The sequence below is a fragment of the Eupeodes corollae genome, chromosome 2 (assembly GCF_945859685.1).
Source record: "Eupeodes corollae chromosome 2, idEupCoro1.1, whole genome shotgun sequence".
Lineage (NCBI taxonomy): Eukaryota > Metazoa > Arthropoda > Insecta > Diptera > Syrphidae > Eupeodes > Eupeodes corollae.
In genome coordinates this window covers 9,103,438-9,123,719 of record NC_079148.1, presented here as the reverse complement: position 1 = coordinate 9,123,719, position 20,282 = coordinate 9,103,438, and the positions used below count along the sequence as shown (strand labels likewise).

The window sequence follows — 20,282 nt, the reverse complement described above, 5'->3', positions numbered from 1 at the left end:
ACAGCTCGAAGCAAAAAATGACGCTGAACAACAAGGATTCCACACTGAATCATCTTGTTTTAATAACATCAACAACTTGCGAATCATCATCGAACATTGCGCTGAATATTCCTCGATTTTGAGAAGGGAATTTATTTGGCTTGCTTTGCTGAGGAGGGGTATCCCGGATAAACTCATATCTATTATAAAGGCGACTTTTGATGGGTATGACGGAATAAGGTTGTCAAAGTTATGTCAGACAGGTCTGCATACTGTCAACAATTCTGTTCTGTTTGGTTATCAAGGATGTGCTGCGTGTAGCCTTGAGAGTAAACGGAGGAATAAATTGGACTCTGACAACATAAATGAAACATCTAGACTACGTAGACGATATATATTTGCTATCTCGTAGGATAATGTATTTCCGTAGCCGCATCAAAAAATCTAAAAACATGTTCAGGATATTGTAAAATTTTTAGGGGAACAATTCTCTCAGGTCAAAGACTAATCTACGACTGCTAAAACGATTTTTATTGCACTATTCCCGAAAATGATTTAGATCTTCTTGCACCTACAGTCTTTGATGTAGTTATTAATTCGAAATATTTCAATATCACCAGAATAGATTAGCGATATAGAATTATTTAAAACAGAAGGCAAATCATTAATAAATAAAATTAACAGCATTGGTCCAAATTGACTACCTTGAGGTACTTCAAAATTTACTTTAAATTGATAAGATTTACTTTTGAACATGACGCCATATCATCTTTAAATTATGAAGAAATACTCATAACGAAACGCTCGTGGAGTCCAATTTTATTAAAGTCTGTAAAGATTCAATCGACTTGAGAGTGTTTCGTATGCATCGAAAAAAATGTAGAGAATTGTAATAAACTAGTAATTGTAGATAATTTTACTATAGAACGATAATTCGTTACTAAATTTTAAGAACCTTTTTATGGCCTGGCGAAACAATGGATAAGAAACAAAAGACATATATTTTTTCAACATAAATCATGGTATTCCATCAAGACCACACGACTAAAACCTTGATTTAGTTTTGATATTATTATTGTCTCGTATAGAAGCCTCAGAAATCGAAAAATTGATTGATGTAAGATGACTTCATTTTTGTGTATTAAAAGGAAAAGAAGATAAGGTCAGCTAGAAGCCCTGGTAGCATTTACGGTTTAGCTTAATAAATATTAATAGTAAGAATAAGATGTGCTTGCAGTCTTATAGGCTTTTCAGACCAATTACATAACCCGTTTTTCGCCGAAAGCCTACATCGAAAACTCAAGTTTTCCCATACATTTTTGGTAAACCACAAGTTTTATATAAACCTCTCGAAAACTAGTAGCAAAGTTGAACTAAACAAACAAACCTTTCGAAACATTCAGCGCTCAAATTAATGTACAAAAAACAGCTGATGGCTGCTGTCAAAACAAATATTTCATTTTGAAATAAATTTGGCCATGGTAAGTAATATTATTTATACAAATTCCTTACAAGTTAAGAATTATTGCTTTTTGTTTTTTATTTGCAGAATATGGACGAGAAAAAAAAGCAAAAAAAGGAAACTTTGGGGGAGCTACGTGGCAACAGAAAAGAAAATTTGCCAACGTCGAGAATAAAAGCCCCGGTGACTATTTGCGGCATTGGCGGTTCTTTTATGATCCTCCAGACTTTCAAATGCTCTTTGTTAAGCGAGGAACCGGAATTCACTATGGCCACTAACGTGACGACCCCAAGGACGAGAAAAACTTGCTCATAGTTTGTAATGACGCGCCTTCGAGCTCGTCACCACATACATATGTTCGATGCTTTCGCTTACTACCTGGAGAAAGACTTTCCGGTAACTCCGTTCAATCACAGGTATTTGGGAGATATGAAAATGAGATATGAGGCGATAAGTTCATTTGTGGAGGAGAATAAGTATGAAAGAAAATTTCTAATGAAGGCTAAGTCGCAGCAGGCTAGGAAAATTTGCGCCAAAACATTCCAAAATGAGGGAATCGTTGTACCAGTGAATAAAACCAAAACAGTGGGCTATCGCAACTTGATGAACAGACTGCCAGCATCAAGAAGATCCTCAGTGCATTGGACAAACGAGGCGTGTCCTCAAAGGAAGAAGCCAAAGAGATAGTCATGGAGAAATTGCAGCCCATCATAACAGCTTCAGTGATCGCTTTGGATGAGTGAATTGATAAGGACCTACACGAAATCGTTCAGAATCTTCTTAACCACATCTAAAAGTTGCTCCGACGGCCATAATATATAGCGATTTTGAAGGCACATTTGGCAATAGAAGCAATAGTCATAAGCTCAGTATTTCGGATTGAATTTGTTGTGAAAGAAGATGAAAATGTTTTAAATAAAATTAATTTTTTTGTAACATTTTTGTTTGTGGTTGGTTTTATGATATATTTTTTAGACAATTAGCTTCTCCTTAGTGAGGATAGCTGCAACTAAGCGAGCTTGTAGTTTTTGTTGGTTCATGTCGTGAGGCCATTCCACCCGACCCCAGAAACTCTTCTTCGACTTAAGGGTGTCGACGGCAAAGACATGATAATGTTGTTAGAATTCATTTTATTTTCACAAATAATTTGAGAAGAAGAAATAGTCATAACTTTTTACTCACAACATTTTTTCATTAATACAAAATTTGACGCCGGTGAACAAATTTAAATGTCAAATGAAATAGTGTAAATGTTCGGTGTGAACGATCATCGGGTTTTCGAAAACACTTTGCCGAAAACCTGGTTTTGGGTTTCGTGTGAAAAGGCTATTAAACTTAATCTGCGAACATTTTCGAAATTGATTTTGGAAGAAGGCTTTAAGCATTTTGAAAGATCATACTAGTTGGATATCCGCCGAAAGTACATTTATTTAAAGTCTTTGTGTAAAAATACTTTAAGAATATAGAAGACAGCATTGGTGCTGCAATCTTATTAAACATGAAAAAGGTAACAATCAAATATTTGTTTAGCTTTGTTCTAAAAGAATTGAAAATTTAAATCAATAATCATTGAAATCCTGATTATCTGAAGAATTGTATCGAATTAAATGCAAATATCTCGGACTAACTTATTTTAATATAATTGAAAATTCCTTCTCCCTATGTGAACTATTCTCATGGACCAAAGTCTAAGCTATACCACATTCAATAGTCATGACATGACTATTAAAAATGTCCTTAAAGTAACTACAGGGTAAAATAAACATAATTTATTAATAATAAATAATCTTTTTCTTTAAAATATACCTACATACTATTAAGTGTCTAATAAATAAATAACAATATCATTAGCTTTGCTTATATGCTTTGAATATGAATTAATGAATGAATATATTAAGCACAAGAAAATAAAAAATTAACTTAAAATAAAATACATCAAGCTAATTATATATATTTGTGTTTTGCTCAGTGTTAAACCCAAGTGCTATTTTAATTAAAAAGAAATATATAAAAATAAAAACATCTAATAGCCCGTGTTTGTAATTTACTCAAATAGTAATATTAAAATGTAAGTAAGTATGTAATCTTAACCTAGATCTAGACTCACCTTGATACAGGCATCGATCTTATCATATGTTGATTACTATTTTGAACTTCGACATGTTGATCAAAACCGAATCCACTATCATTTGAATTATCACATGGCGGTGGTTGTGGCCTCTGTTGCATTCGTTTGCCGGGTGGTATTTTACCAGGACCAACCTAAAATTTATAAAAAAAAATGTAATTAAAAAATATGAAATTGTAATGAATTATGTTATGTTTTACTTACCCTTGACATTGAATGAAGTTTGCCGGGTAACGCTTTACCAGGATGTCTTTTTGATGGTATACGAAAGCCTTTCCTGTGTACTCTGGGTGTCATTGTGGAAGCTGTGGCCATAGTCATTCGCATACCTGATGATTGAAAGAAAAAAATTATTATTAATATTTGAATTTTAATGGATACTATAACTATAATAAATCCAATAGAAGTGCACTCTAGATAGAGTTGGAAAATGGACGACCTAAAGGGGAGGAGAAGATCAAAATTACATTAGGCATTAGAAATTTTTGTAAACATTGGGTGTTTTTTTCAAGAGAGGCGATCAGTCCCACGAATGAGGGGCCCCTTAACAGGACTAAATTGATTATACAATAAACTAATTGTAAGCGCTGTATGAGAAGTTAACCCGTCTTGTTGGAATCAAATGTTGCCGATGTTTAACTTATTGAGTATTGGAAACAAAAAATCAGCAGCTTCTTACTCATTTCGACCTGGGCCGCAACGAACATGCGGCTCCAGCCATCTCGGTTCCCAACCAGCTGTCTCCAGTTTCGCACGCCAAGCTGGTTGGTAGCGGTCTTTCTCTACTGCACCGTCCCACGGGATTGGATTCGAAGACCTTCTAAGCTGGAGCGTTGATGTCCATTCGCTCTACATGACCCAGCCATCTAAGCTGTTGGACTTTAATTCTGCTAAGTAGGTCAGTGTCGCTGTACAGCCCGTACAGTTCGTCGTTATAATGTTCTTCTCCATTCTCCATCTATACGTACGGGACCAAAAATCATATGAAGAATTTTTCTCTCGAAGCATCCTAAGACGCTCTCATCTTTCTTTGACAGGGTCTAGGCCTCAGCGCCATAAATGAGAACCAGAATGACGAGTGTCTTATAGATTATGATTTAGATGATCGAGAGAGGACTTAACTTCTCAATTGCCTTAAAGTGGTAGCTATTTGAAAGAGTTATTCTCCGTTTAATTTCAGCGCTGGTGTCGTTGTCTGTGGTTATAGCAGTGCCCAGGTAGACAAAGTCCTTAACTACCTCGAAGTTATAGCTGTAATGGTGTCCAATACGTCGTTGTTCAGTGTCCTTGTTTGATGACAGCAAATACTTGGTCTTGCCCTTATTGACCACTAAACCCATCTTCTTCGCTTCCGTCGCAATGCTCAAAAACGCTCCACTGAAATCACGCTTTGATGTCAATATCATCTGCGTATCCGAGTAATTGGATGGACCTTTGGAAGATTGTACTTCTAGTGTTGACGGCTGAGTTTTGCACAATTCTTTCCAGAACGATGTTGAAGAAGTCGCATGACACCCAATAGACAGTTTTAATGAATGTTATTGTAATGCTTTAATGACTTGAGGATTGTCTTAACGTCATATAAGGCTTATTGACAAGCACCGAAACATAATTTAAAAATTGTTTTGAAGTTAAGCAACTCATGGTGTATTGTCAAACCTTAAGCTAAGTAAGTATACTCGATTGGAAGATCTTCCAATATTTGCCGAACTGTCAAAAGTCTTCCAATAGCATCCATTTAAGTGACAATTGACAATTCTGTGTATTCCGTGTAAAATAACAGCTGATCAAAAAAGTAATCCAAAGGAATCCAAGAATATCTGAAGGAACAGCTGATTCAACACATGTTTGAACTTCGAGAAACTTGAAAATTGATTTCAGCTTTTTGTATTTTTTGGTAAACAAAAACAGACAAAATTGTAGTCGAAGCTGTATTTGAGGATGTTTTGTACATAATAGACGATGAAGAAGCTGACCTCCAGTCTAGTGTCCAGTATTCTGATGTTAAAGAACCTCATCCTGTTCCAGAGGTAGAACAAAATACAGGTAAATAAATATTAATCTTGTGGAAATAAATCTACCTTTTTTATGTTTAAAAGCAGACAGAGGAGGACAGCTTGTGGAGCTACAAGCAAATAAGGTCGCTGAAAGGAAAAGGTAAGTTATTCTTTCAGATGATTCAAAAACCCCAAAGAAGAACCACTCTATTCCCTTTTTTTAAGTTTGGGAACATAAATCTATTCTGCTCTTCTTGGATGAGGGATTTTCGAAAGATTGATATTGAAGCGTTAGAGGTAAATGCTAGAATCATAAATTTGGATACCATCTATAACCTGCCCTCGTCAGATCTTCAAATAGATTTTCTCAACAAAAATGTCAAGAGGTTGTATGATAACTTGGTTCAGGTACGATCAAAAGTCGTAGAAGCGGCAAGTTAACCTTGGTTAACGTTGTATATCCGTTCCCTTATGATAAAGAGCGATCTTGCATATAAGGCTTGGGTATGTTATCGAGTATTAAAACTAAGGGGCACTGACTGCTCGCTACGTAACAAGTTGGTGACCGAAATAAGAAATGCCAAAAGGCGTAGTTTTTCAAATTACCTAAACCATTCCCAAGGAGATCGAAAATTATGGGCAAGTCTGCGAAGCTTTGGTTTATGCAAGAGTAAATTGTGCCTCAGCTCTGAAATAGATAAAAAATATGCTGAACGAAAGATTTGTTAGTTCTTCTGTTGAAACCTCAAGTTCTTCAAATTCTCGTTACCATGAAGTTGCTGGGCCTGCGTCAATTAAACCAATTACCATCTCTGGTTTCGGTTTTTTCCTCCGTCGACTCTGTCGATATTGTTGAATCAATTCTCTCATTTAAATCAAAAGCCGTTGGCATTGACGGTATACATCCATCATTTCTCAACATTTTACTGCCTATTCTTCTACAATACTTAACACATATTTTTAACTTCATCATTTTGTCTAGTCTTTAAAAGACTCATTCAAAAACAATTAAATAATTTTCTTAATGCCAACAATCTAATTACTCCTATCACTGCCCTAATCAATGTTATTGAAGACTTGAGGATGTCAATGGATAAAGATCAAGTGTCATTGTAGTGCTATTAGATTTTCCGAAAGCTTTCGATTCAGTTGACCACACATTATTACGCAGTAAACTTATTAACGAATTTAATTTTTCTTCTGCGGCACAAACTTAATCTTTTCATACCTTACAGGTAGATCACAAGCTGTGGAAATAAATGGGTCGCTATCAAATTTCCTACCGAATTTAAATGGTGTTCCACAAGGCTACATTCTTAGTCCATTGTTGTTTTCAATGTACATTAATTCAATTACAAGCTCATTGAAATTTTGTTCCTTAATTTTGTACGCCGATGATGTGCAGCTTTACTTAAATTGAGCTGAAAGGATTCAGAATTAGTCCACAGCAAATAGGCTTCAACTAAATCCCTAAATGTATAGTTATTTCTCGAACACCTCTTCATCTGTTTTACTTTCTTCGTATTGTCATGAACCATATCCCGATAGAATTCGTTGAGACGGCTAAAAATTTAGGAATAATATTTAATCGTTTTTTAACATGGGACAAAAACAGCTGAAAGTTGTTTTTATTTTTTGACAGCTATCTCAATACAGCTATCCAACTCGTTCAACAAGGTATCTAAAAATCCACCCTATCCAACACCAGATTGAACGCTGCCATTGGAAGACGATTTTCTCGACAGATGACAGAGAATATGAAAATTCATTTTAGAAGTGAAAACAGGTCGTGCAAAAACATTTAACAAAATATAAAAAAGTGAAACAATAATGAACCAGACAGTAACGATTTTCTGTATTTCAATTCTTTCAAAATCCCGTAAACTTTTGTGGTTGTTTAAAAATTGGATGATGTGGTTTGGAAAGAACGTGATTTTGTATCCTATTAGTGGACAACCGTCCAATTATTTGAAAACAAACAAAAATTGGGGGTTTAGACGAGTTCAAACGATTGCAAGAAGTCGGGTAATTTTTTGATAGAACATTTGTCAACAATTGAGTATCAATTTTTGTTCTGTCACTTTTGACAGATAAAATTCAGTGTTAATATGGTTGATAGAAAATTTGCGAAGAATTTTCTAATATTGAAAGATCTTCCAATAGTGTATACTTAGCTTTATTAAACAGATATGTCAACTGTCAAACCATTGACAACAACTATCGAAACTTGTTCCTTCCACTTAAAAAACACCCTATACATTCTTCTTTCGCAACTTCTATAAAGACACTTAAGCCCTCTTTGACAGATAAACTTTATCAACTGTTTTGCTCTTAACTGGTTCTGTCCTCAATTTCTTCCTCTGTCTTTTAATAATTGTCAGTTTTAAACAAACTTATTTCTGGTTATCAGTATAAAATTGTCTTTTGTATTGTAATACTCCACCGTGTTCGCCTTCAAGGCTTAAACTAATTGTGACCTTTTGTGAACCCTTCTTATAAAAATTATCACTAAATGACCACATAGTAAATTTTAATGCGTAAACGTTGACATTTAAGGCAATTTGGATAGCAGTTTAATTATAATCAAAATTGAACTATTGATTTTCGATTAAAGAATAGAATCATCCCCTCTCCTATCGATTTGTATTATTTAGTATAAGTTTGTTATAAGAAAAAAGTAACAGTCAAATTAATTATTTTCTTGACCTAGAAGAATCAAAGCCGAAACTTCCATTTTATTTAAACTCATTGAATAGCAAATTTCCCCTTTCAATTAAGGCCAACTAAACAACACTCCAGTCCATCTTCACAGCACCTAAATAAACTTATTCATTTCATATGCACGCCACGCCAAGCCACGCAATATATTTTTATACCTACGATGCGACGGACAGAGCGACTTCTTTCTGGTGACTTGTAGCGATGTAGTTCGTCCAGAGCACCCATCAAGAAAAAAAAGGGCATTAGCCCCAGAACGATTGTTTTGATTTCTTTAAATGATGCATATAAGCAATCATCTCTTGTTTATATATTTTGTATGATAACACAGAGAAATTAAATTGTAAAATGCACCCGTTGCATTGTTAAATTGAGATAAAATAATAGCTCGGTTGCAATTTGTGGACTTTTCATGGGAGCACAACGTGCGGACTTTGAATAAACATACAGCTGCGGTCAAAAAAATAGATCCGCTAAATGTCATCAACTTTACAAACTGATCTGGTACTTCGAATATAAATATCTCCTGTTAAATCAAATAGTTTTAAGTCTTTGAATAATGACACAAAAAATAGATTTCATATTCAATAATTTTTTTAAGATATGTCAAATTTCCAAAGTAATTTTGACAGTAAAAAAAGCACCGTACACAAATCACATCTAATAAAATGAAAATAAATTCGTAACTCCTGTTAACAATGGCTGCGTTCAATATCGTGTTGGATAAGCTATACTGGATATGTGGATTTTTACTGAACGAGTTGGATACTTTAATTGAGAAAATGCCAGAAAATAAAAACACATTTCAACTCATCCCAAAAATCAGACTTATAAGATTTCGAGGTCCAATTTTATAATTCACCAGATTCTTAACATAAAAAAAACTAAATAATTGACATCAATTTCCTGGTTCCTTCAAGTTCAACCACATGTTAAATCAGGTGTTCTGTCAGATAACCAAATATACCAAAAATCTTTGAATGCTTTTGGTTTATTTTTTGACATACCAGCTGTTTTAGATCAGCTATTCCTTTAAAAGTAGCAGCTAATCGCTAACTATTGTCGTTCTTAAACATCGCGGTTTTTAAGTTTCTTAAAAATTTGATGTCATCAATGACATTTGACAATAATTTGACTTCATTAATGACATTTGACAACGATTTGACGTCATTAATGACATTTGACAACAACAGCAGTTAACTTTAAAAGAATAGACCACGGAGTTCTTAGTCTTTGCTTAAAGACACGTTTGTCTTAACGTCAAACATTTTACTGGTAGCTTGGTTTTCTTGTAAAGGGTGATTTTTTTGAGGTTAGGATTTTCATGCATTAGTATTTGACAGATCACGCGGGATTTCAGACATGGTGTCAAAGAGAAAGATGCTCAGTATGCTTTGACATTTCATCATGAATAGACTTACTAACGAGCAACGCTTGCAAATCATTGAATTTTATTACCAAAATCAGTGTTCGGTTCGAAATGTGTTTCGCGCTTTACGTCCGATTGATGGTCTACATAATCGACCAAGTGAGCAAACAATTAATGCGATTGTGACCAAGTTTCGCACTCAGTTTACTTTATTGGACATTAAACCAACCACACGAATGCGTACAGTGCGTACAGAAGAGAATATTGCGTCTGTTTCTGAGAGTGTTGCTGAAGACCGTGAAATGTCGATTCGTCGCCGTTCGCAGCAATTGGGTTTGTGTTATTCGACCACATGGAAGATTTTACGCAAAGATCTTGGTGTAAAACCGTATAAAATACAGCTCGTGCAAGAACTGAAGCCAAAAGATCTGCCACAACGTCGAATTTTCAGGGAATGGGCCCTAGAAAAGTTGGCAGAAAATCCGCTTTTTTATCGACAAATTTTGTTCAGCGATGAGGCTCATTTCTGGTTGAATGGCTACGTAAATAAGCAAAATTGCCGCATTTGGAGTGAAGAGCAACCAGAAGCCGTTCAAGAACTGCCCATGCATCCCGAAAAATGCACTGTTTGGTGTGGTTTGTACGCTGGTGGAATCATTGGACCGTATTTTTTCAAAGATGCTGTTGGACGCAACGTTATGGTGAATGGCGATCGCTATCGTTCAATGCTAACAAACTTTTTGTTGCCAAAAATGGAAGAACTGAACTTGGTTGACATGTGGTTTCAACAAGATGGCGCTACATGCCACACAGCTCGTGATTCTATGGCCATTTTGAGGGAAAACTTCGGAGAACAATTCATCTCAAGGAATGGACCGGTAAGTTGGCCACCAAGATCATGCGATTTGACGCCTTTAGACTATTTTTTGTGGGGCTACGTCAAGTCTAAAGTCTACACAAATAAGCCAGCAACTATTCCAGCTTTAGAAGACAACATTTCCGAAGAAATTCGGGCTATTCCGGCCGAAATGCTCGAAAAAGTTACCCAAAATTGGACTTTCCGAATGGACCACCTAAGACGCAGCCGCGGTCAACATTTAAATGAAATTATCTTTAAAAAGTAAATGTCATGGACCAATCTAACGTTTCAAATAAAGAATCGATGAGATTTTGCAAATTTTATGCGTTTTTTTAAAAAAAAAAGTTCTCAAGCTCTTAAAAAATCACCGTTTATTTTCGTAATTTTAAATCATATTTATTGATTTTAAACATTTCAAAAAGTTAATTTCAAACAAAAACACATTTAAATTATAAGAAACTAGTTGACACTTATGTAAAGATAATAAAATTTGCATTTTGTTCTCTAAAACAAGACAATTTTGTAAAAACAATTTAGTAGTAACGAATTGCAGTGTGGTTCCATCCACAATAAATTGCTCGCGCGCAACTTAACCCCAAAATTATAACAATTTTGTTTTGTTTGTTGAAAAGGGTAATTGTAAATTGACAATTCGTCGCTGTCTTCAAATAGAAATAAAGCTCATGTGAAAGAAAGTTATGTGCGAACATCCACAGTTCGCAGTTCTTAGCTCATGTAAAAGATGCTTAAGTATAAGTTATAGCCATTGCGGTAGAGCTGTCAAATTTCTAGCTCTACAGATTTGATCTTAAATCAGAAATAAATCAATTTGTTTTAACCCATGGAATGCAAAAACAGGGGAAATGTATGTTTTGACAGATGTGAATCAAAAATAAATTGATTTTTTTTTACCCCATACCATAAAGATATCCTACAACGTCATTTAAACGACTTCCCACAAAACATTCATCCCACAAACATTTAAATCATGAAAATATTTCAATTCACACTTGAGTCCTTTTTTTTGACCACAAATGTATTTTATATTTAATTCAATACATTGTACCCAGAAAGTCAGCTATTAACAAAAGAAACTGTACTACGGGCAACTTACACACTCCATCAATCTTGTCTTTTGCTATACCCCCTTAGTATATTAAAAAAAAAAGAAAAACAACCAGACTTCACCAATCACCCCTCCTTCCAACCCCCCTTTTTGGTCGATTTGATCAGATTCGGTCAGTGGTTGACGTTTCGAGCAGCATTGAACGCCACTTGAACAGATAATTTACGCAATGTAGACACAATTAATATAAAATGATTCTGAATTGAATGACAATTGGGTTCCATTTTCATGATGATGGATGCATTATGGGATCATGACGTTATCATAAAAAATGTCAAACAAAAATCAAAAAAACGGCAAAAAATTGTAATAATATTATTTGCGAAAAAATTGATTGTCATTTTTTGTTTCGTTAAATAAATTGATTTATTATTTATTTTTTTAGAGCAACACTTTTTATTTAATTATGTAAATCATAAAAGTTTATTAAGGGGTGATGTGCAATAAATATAGGGTGTTTTTTGGTTCTATGAGAAGCTTCGGCGGTTGTTGTCTATGGTTTGACAGTTGTTTATCATGAATCGTTTCTAGACTTTGACAGATGTCCATGAATCTTAGAAATGGCAAAACCACGCCCCTAAAATTGTTAAAACATTTTACTTCTACAATTATAATAAATAAAATAAATAAAAGATTTCTTACGAATTCAAATTTTAGGTTACAATTTAGAAATGGTAGCCTTTGGGCTTAAACAATCTTAATAAATTTTATTTCACTAAAAATACCTACTCGCATTTTATTTATATTATGTAGGTTATGTACATAAACGCTGATCAACTTACTGTCGACTTTTGGTCTAGTAAAGTAATATTTCATTTAATTTATGACGTTTATTGACAGATGTCATACAGATCAAAATAAGAACAACAAAATAAAGTCAAAGACAAATAAAGTACATTTAAAGGTGAGTACACAGCCTAAAAACAAAAATAACCTTTGTTGACTAAATTTGTGTTTTGTTTTTTATATTTTTAAATTTGAAAATAAAACTGGATACGTATTTTAACGCCACATTTCAAAGTAAATATTTTTAATAATAATACGTAAGTGTCATGAATAAATAGTTAAGTTTTTTTTAGCAATTATAATCAATTTAATATTATAAAGCAAATATTTCATTTTGGAACTCAGCTCGTTTTGTTGATGTCAAAAACGTCAAAAAAAAGTTTCAAGCAAAAATATTCAACTAATCGATAATGCAGAATGAAATTTGTGTATCGATAATGCAGTTTTCTTGAGTTAAGCACTATTCACATGAGCACTATCATTTTGACCATTTCTTTTACATGACAGTTTTTTATTCGTCGCGAATAAATGAACAAGAATGATTTTTTTAGGTTAAGTACACGCGATTATTTTATTCGTTGCGAGTGTGGATAATGTTGAACGCGAATAAAGTTTGACAGTTCGTATCAACTACAATTTTTTTATCGGCGAATAAATTTGTTTTCTTAAATTTAGTAATATATCATATTGAAAAGTAAAAGTATGCATCATAAATCCAATAGAAACTATATTGCTATCGTTTTGTTAAGAATTTGTGTGGAAATATTAACTCACATTTCGTAATTCATTCGTTGGTCGCGCTGATGTGAATACTACTTTATGTAGTCAATAACAGCATATGCGGATAAACTCCGGATTAATAAAAAATCTGTTGACGAAAAAGAAGTAAACGTCAAATGAAAATTGACTGACGTTGTTTAAACGGATTAAGTTCGAACTGGATGATTCCATTTGAAAATTCAACGAAAGTACCAGTATCCGCGTCAAAAATAGTTAAACGATAAAATTGACGTTGTTTTAACAATTAATTTTTTTTTTAATTGTCAATAAATTAATTATTATAGTCAAAATGTGAAAACGTTTATTTTATTTAAACTAGTTCAATTCAAAAGTCCAGTATCGATAAAATCAAACTATTTAAATATGTACAAATGGAAGTACAAAATATAATGTTGATGCCAATAATCGATAACATTATAAATAATTATAGTTTATTAATAATGCTCCATCTTTGATCTTTAACTGTAACATTGATCAGATGTAACATAAAGATTGTTATTTAAAAGAATTTTTGCTGACACAAATAAATTTAACTATCTTGTTTTTAGGACTGTAAACTTATTACTGTTATCTGCTTTTATTTAAATATAAAAATAAAATATTTTGTTAAAGTCAAAAGTCCATTCCGTCTACTGTGTTGGTCGTCGCCGTTGTCCTTAGCTTATTATCATTTTACTATGTGGTAAATTAATAAATGAAATATATATCTAAGTGATAAAATATTTAAATTTTTTTTTTTAAAACAACAAATTGTGCTAAAAAAAAGCTAATCACATATTGACGCAAATCACGTAATTTCACCGATATAATATGATGTTATAACCTAATCGAACTTTGACAGCTAATAATTTTGGCGACATCTTTCAAGCATTAAACAATTTTTGCATTGCACCAATTTTAGGCGACTCATTTTGACATTTCATAATTAATTTATAATGCCTCACTTTTCGTTGTCATTGCAATTATAAGACGTCATAATGAGTTGAATCAAAAGAGTTCAATGTAAACAAGCCCAATGGCAGTTCAGGGGCTCTAAATTTAAACAGAAAATTAAACAGTTACGAGTATTTGACTTATTTCTATCAAGTTACAAACTATTAATTTGTATGAGTTTAGAAACTGAAACTGAACTGAAAATTAAACAGTTATTTGACTTCTTTCTGTCAAGTTATAATTTTTATGAATTTGGAAACTGATCATTCAAAAGTATTTTTATTAAATTAATATAAGTAATTTGTCTACTATTTGAAAATACTTTTACATAAAAAAAATAAATTTGACAGCTCGAAACGTGACTAAATGCTAGCAATATTGGAAAATGATAAATCTGTCTTGCGCTCCAAATTCCAATAACCTTAAACCTTATCTATAATTTTATATGAACTCATTTATGCTCAAGGTCTCTATCAACTGTCATTTCTTTCGCTTCCATATAAAAAGTTTACAAATTAATCTGATGACATCAATTCATCCGTCATCCGACGCACATCGTCAGTTTGAACCAGATTTTAAAATCATATCTTGTGGTGTTTTTTATTATTGTTTGCTTAAGGGAATTAAATGATCTTGTTAACTAATTTGACACGCCTCCCTTTAATGCAAACAAATTCTCTGATCAAATAGAAGTCGTGCGAGTATATTAAAAATCAATTTTTGATCTTTTTTTTAATCAAATTTTTAACATAATACTCTACACCTGATCGGAGTAACCTTATTGTCACGTGATAGAAAAGAGAAAAAATACGCAAAACAAAACAATAAAACTCTATAAACCTAAATATTTTATATATTATCATAAATAGATAGATATCTTGATAATGCCGCGCTGAACCGACATGACATCGAAACAATTTGGCAAAACTATAATTAGCTTATTTTGTTAAACAAATAAAATCTTAATCGTTTAAATTTTTCTCTAAACTGATAGAGCAGACGAAACGTGCGTCATAAATAGAAGCAGTGTAGACTGTACTTAAAATAAAAGAAGTAAAGTAGAAACAAACTACATTATCCTCTCTTGTTTTTATTTACCTATATTTGTTTTATTATTGGGTCTATTTTTGTTTATCTGACTGTTGAAAGAAAGAGGTCAATGAAATTGTCGCCAATATTTGTCATGATAAATAAACGAGTTTAGGAATAAAATTTATATTTTATTTAATAGTTTTACAGTGATATGTTTTTTATCCTGTCGCACGACCTATTAATTAAGTACACACGTCAAGACTGCAATGTGCTTACTCATAACGCTTATTTAAACCTTTCATGGCAAAACAACATTTATTTAATTTGATTTTGATTCTTCTTTTCAGTGAAAATATTACGATCACCATTATTTACTTATTTTGTAGAAAACTGCACATGCACATCCTTTCCTTTTTTTATCTCTGAATGCTTCCATTTTGAAAATTTGACGTTTATTGAATAAAAAAGCTTAACAAATTAATAGTTCTTACTTTTAAAATCTTTTACTTTTTAAATCACAAAATGGCACTTGACATTTGTCTCAAAAAGGAATATTCCAATCAAAGCTCTACTTCCTGAAGTGTAGTCCAGAAGCTCGATTTTCTGAAGTATGAACAAAAATAGAAACCTAGTTCCAAAAAAAAATCAACACATTTGAAATACTTCTGCATCGTAAAGTACTACAAATGTGAAATTAATAATAGTAGCATGACTTTTGAGACTATGACATTTATAGATGTCAGAGAGGAATATTTATCATTACGATGCTTTGATTTTAAATCACTGCACATGTACACCCTTCCTTTTTTTTATCTTTGAATGCTTGCAATTTGAAAATTTGACGTTTATTAAAGAAAGCTAAACAAATTATTACTTCCAACTTTTAAAAAGTTTAAATAACATAATGGCACTTGACGTTTGTCAGAAAAAGGACAGTTTACAATCATAGCTCTAATTCCTGAAGTGTAGTCCAATAGCTTGACTTTCTGAAGTGTGAAAAAAAATAGAAACCTAGTTCCAAAGAAATCAACACATTTGAAATACTTCTGCATCGTAAAGTACGTCCCAAAATGTGAAATTAGTAGCATGACTTTTAAAACCTTGACATTTATAGATGTCAGAAAGGAATATTTATAATTACGAAAGCTTTAAATTTTGTGTAATTCAAAACGTGAAACTAACTTAAGTAGTATGAAAAACACACCCTTAGTTGGACAAAAAAAAACAACACCGTTGCCATAGCTCTACATAAAATTAAAAAAAAAAGTAGAATGTAACAGCACCCTTAGCTCGCACACAAAAAAGGACAAAATCATTGCAGTACCTTTACATTCTTAAGTGCATCCCGAAATCACACACTGATAAAAGTAGGATGAAATAACACCCTTAGAGTAATATACAGTTTATAAATTCTTTTAATGGTGCTTGACATTTGAGACTGACATTTATAGAAATCAAAAAGGACTAATTTTAATTACAATAGCTTAATATCCTGAAGTGTAGTTCAAAACGTAAGCCTACCAAAAGTAGACATTTATACAAAAGGACAACCTACAATTGTCAAAGCTCTAAGATCCCAAAACGTCAAACTAACAAAACTAGCATTTAATAGAACCCTTAAGCAGTATTCACATGAACGCGACCAACCAACGACGAATGATTAACAAAATGTGAGTTTATATTTCCACACAAATTCTAAACAAAACGATAGCAATATAGTTTCTATTTGATTTATGATTCATACTTTTACTTTTCAATATCATATTTTAATAAATTTAAGAAAACAAATTTATTCGTCGCGAAAATATTGTAGTTGAGTTGAACTGTCAAACTTTATTTGTGTTAGACATGATGTATGTATTTTATTCATCATCGCGAGTTACGTCCTAACATAATTATGTTCGTACTTCACTGCATATCTTATTTTTGTACCAACTCATCAGCTCATCAAAGTACAATCCAACAAATGGAAATGTTTGCACTAACCGCTAATTCCATAAAAAACCGAAGATCAGCTTAATGAGGATGATGGCAAATATTATTTTAAGTTAGTGAAGTACAGTCTTAGTTGGAAGTTGAAAAAATAAAGATCTTTGCAAAGCAAAACTTGGTTTTCTTTAAACTCGATGGCTTAAGATCCTAACTGGCGCAGTCGGTGTAAAAACTCAAGTTGTAATTTTTTACAAAGTGAAAATTAAGTAGCTTTTTAAATAAATATAGACGCAACAAAATTTTTTTAAGTGAATTGATAGTAGCTTTAAAATCATCAGAGTTCCCAAGTGTTAATCTCATTTAACGAGTTAAAAGAAATACACAATCAAACTTATAAAACTGGAAGTTGAAATTCAATTGCATATATTTATCTATATAAAATTAAGACACCAAACAACATTAAATAAAAAAATAGAAATAAATTATAAAATAAAACAATATACGTATATGTAATAATAAAAAAATATTAAAGCATATAAAAGCAACAAATACAAAAAAAATTATAGACCAAAACAATATAATAATAAAAAATATTAAAACTTATAAAAGCAACAAATACAAAAAAAAGTAAAACAAACAACATTAATAAAAGAAGAAGAGCAGTGCAAAGAAAAGAAGTGGGAGAACGCAAAAACAAAATAACTTTTAGTGATTAAGTGCTGGTAACGCAAGTTAATGTAATATGCAGATTGTTTATGAACAAAGTTTTGAGTAGTATAGGGTATGTTTATGATTGTTACTTAAAATCTCTTTAGATTTAAATTACTTAGAATGTTTAAAAATTAAAATTAGAACTAGATGTAAGATATAATAAATTTAAATTGATAAATTGAAAAACTTAAAATATACTTAAAAATTAAATTAAAATCAATAAATTGCGAAACTTGAAATATACTTAAAAATTAAATTAAATAATTTTTTTGTACGGTAAGTTCGTTTTTCATAAAACAATAATAAGGTTATTTATTCTTTATGCCTCCATATGTTAAAAAATTGAAACCGCAACATCGTAGATCAAGTTCGCTATCTACTACCAGTTTCAGTAAAACAAAACTATATAAAATAAATTTTGAAGCTTTAGAAAAGCAGAGATTACTTCTCGATTAAATTATTAGTTCTTCAGTTCTATCCGTGGTAGAATTAAGTTCCAATTTATTTACTATGAACACTAACGTTTCCCTTAATATATTTAACTCGCTTCGTATCCCCGATGCGGTTAAAGACATGCCGAGTTTTGATGGTAACCCTCACTTACTTTTTGATTTTTTGAATAATGTAGAAGAAATCCTTTCACATATACAGTCAATAGCAGGAACAGGTTATAGTCAAATCATTTTAAGAGCTATTCGGAACAAAATAACCGGGCCAGCAAATGAGGTTTTGAACATGTATGGTACTTCCACTAATTGGGTAGAAATAAAAAGTAATCTTATAACTCACTATGCTGATAAAAGAAACGAAACTAGTCTGATTCGAGATTTGCACCAACTTAGGCAAGACTTAGATTCTGTTGAGACTTTTTACGCGAAAATAATTCATATACTTTCAACTATAATGAATCACGTTAGAGTGCACGAAAAAAATCAAACTGTGATTGAAGCAAAAAAAACGTTGTACGAAGAAATGTGCTTAAATGCACTCCTATCTGGTTTGAGGGAACCACTTGGTTCAACAATTAGAGCAATGCGGCCATCAAAATTAACAGAAGCTTTAAACTTCTGTTTGGAAGAACAAAACCGATTTTATTTCAGAAACTCGTATTATGCTCAAAAACCATCTCAAATAAGACCTCTAACTTTACGACCTCAAGCAAATCATTATACACAGTACTCCAATCAAAATTTTCCAACTAATCCTTATTCAGCTCATAGCCAAAGTTTTTCTCAAAATCTTTATTTGCCTCCTAGAATACAACCGCCTTCAAGTTCAAATTATATAGCACCTACACAACATTTTTTTCCGAATTCAAATAATATAGTACCCAGACAACATCTTCCTATAAATTCAAATCATATATCACCTAAACAACATCTTCCTACAAACTCCAATTATATAGCATCTAGACAACAGCTTCCTCAAACTTCAAACTATATACCACCTAGACAATCTGTTCCTCAAAATTCAAATAACACTCGTATTTCAAATAGACCAAATTACAACAACTCTACAAGTAATAGTAAATTCAACTCTAATTCCGGATCTAGATATTTACCACCGGCAGAACCGATGGATGCCAGGACTATAAGTACTAACGCGAACTCAAAACAAAACTCTTCTGTTAACAGGCAACCTCAATCCTATAATATAGAATCTGGAATTTATGATAATTCTTACAATGAAGAAGAACAAAACTCAACCGAGTACAATCAAATGTTGCCTTCTCAAGAGTATTATCAAAATTTAGATAGTGCCATAAATAATGGACAACCAGAAGTAGATGATATGGATTTTCGTTTGCAAGCCTCGGAAGACCAATAGGATATTTAGATATAAATAATTACAATTCCACTCTCTTACCTTATATTAATATTTACAGCCTAGGAAATACAAAATTAAAATTCTTGATTGACACTGGAAGCAATTGCTCATTCATAAATCCAAATAGTTTAAAATATTTAAAGCCAATTAAAATACAGCCAATTGAAATAAAAACTCTTTTTACTACCCAAACCATAGATCAAAAAACCATTTTGCGAGGCCTGCCAGAGCTACAATCGAAACAAGATTTACCTTTTTTAATTTTCCGATTTCATAACTACTTTGATGGTCTCATAGGAACCGATATTATTAAACAACTTGGAATTGTAATTGACATCAAAAACTCTAAACTAAAATGCGATAACTTTTATATTCCCATACATTTTAAACCAAATCTCATGTCTAGATTCTATGAGGTACCAAGTTTGAGCAAACAAATATGCTATTTACCGGTTGATGTTGAAAATGGTAGCATTCACATTAAACCAACATGCTTAACTTCAGATTTGTTTGTTCCTGAAGGACTTTATTATGCTCAAAACTGGTATTCATACATTGAAGTTATAAACAAATCAAGTATCCCACAGACTTTCGTTATTGAGCAGCCAATTAAAGCTGATTCTACTGAAAACTATAGAGAACT

General features: G+C 32.2%; 1 protein-coding gene across 3 annotated transcripts in view; it reads right to left on the bottom strand.

Annotated features, from left to right (window-relative positions):
• Positions 1-20,282, bottom strand: part of LOC129948380 (nuclear factor of activated T-cells 5-like) — a 143,857-nt gene that overhangs the window by 32,539 nt on the left and 91,036 nt on the right. For all 3 annotated transcript variants that reach the window (XM_056059354.1, XM_056059357.1, XM_056059356.1), the window contains exons 2-3: positions 3,774-3,898; positions 3,549-3,703 (exon numbers count right to left, since the gene is read on the bottom strand). In XM_056059354.1, the coding sequence (XP_055915329.1) occupies positions 3,549-3,703; positions 3,774-3,898 (280 nt within the window). The remainder of the gene's footprint in view (positions 1-3,548; positions 3,704-3,773; positions 3,899-20,282) is intronic.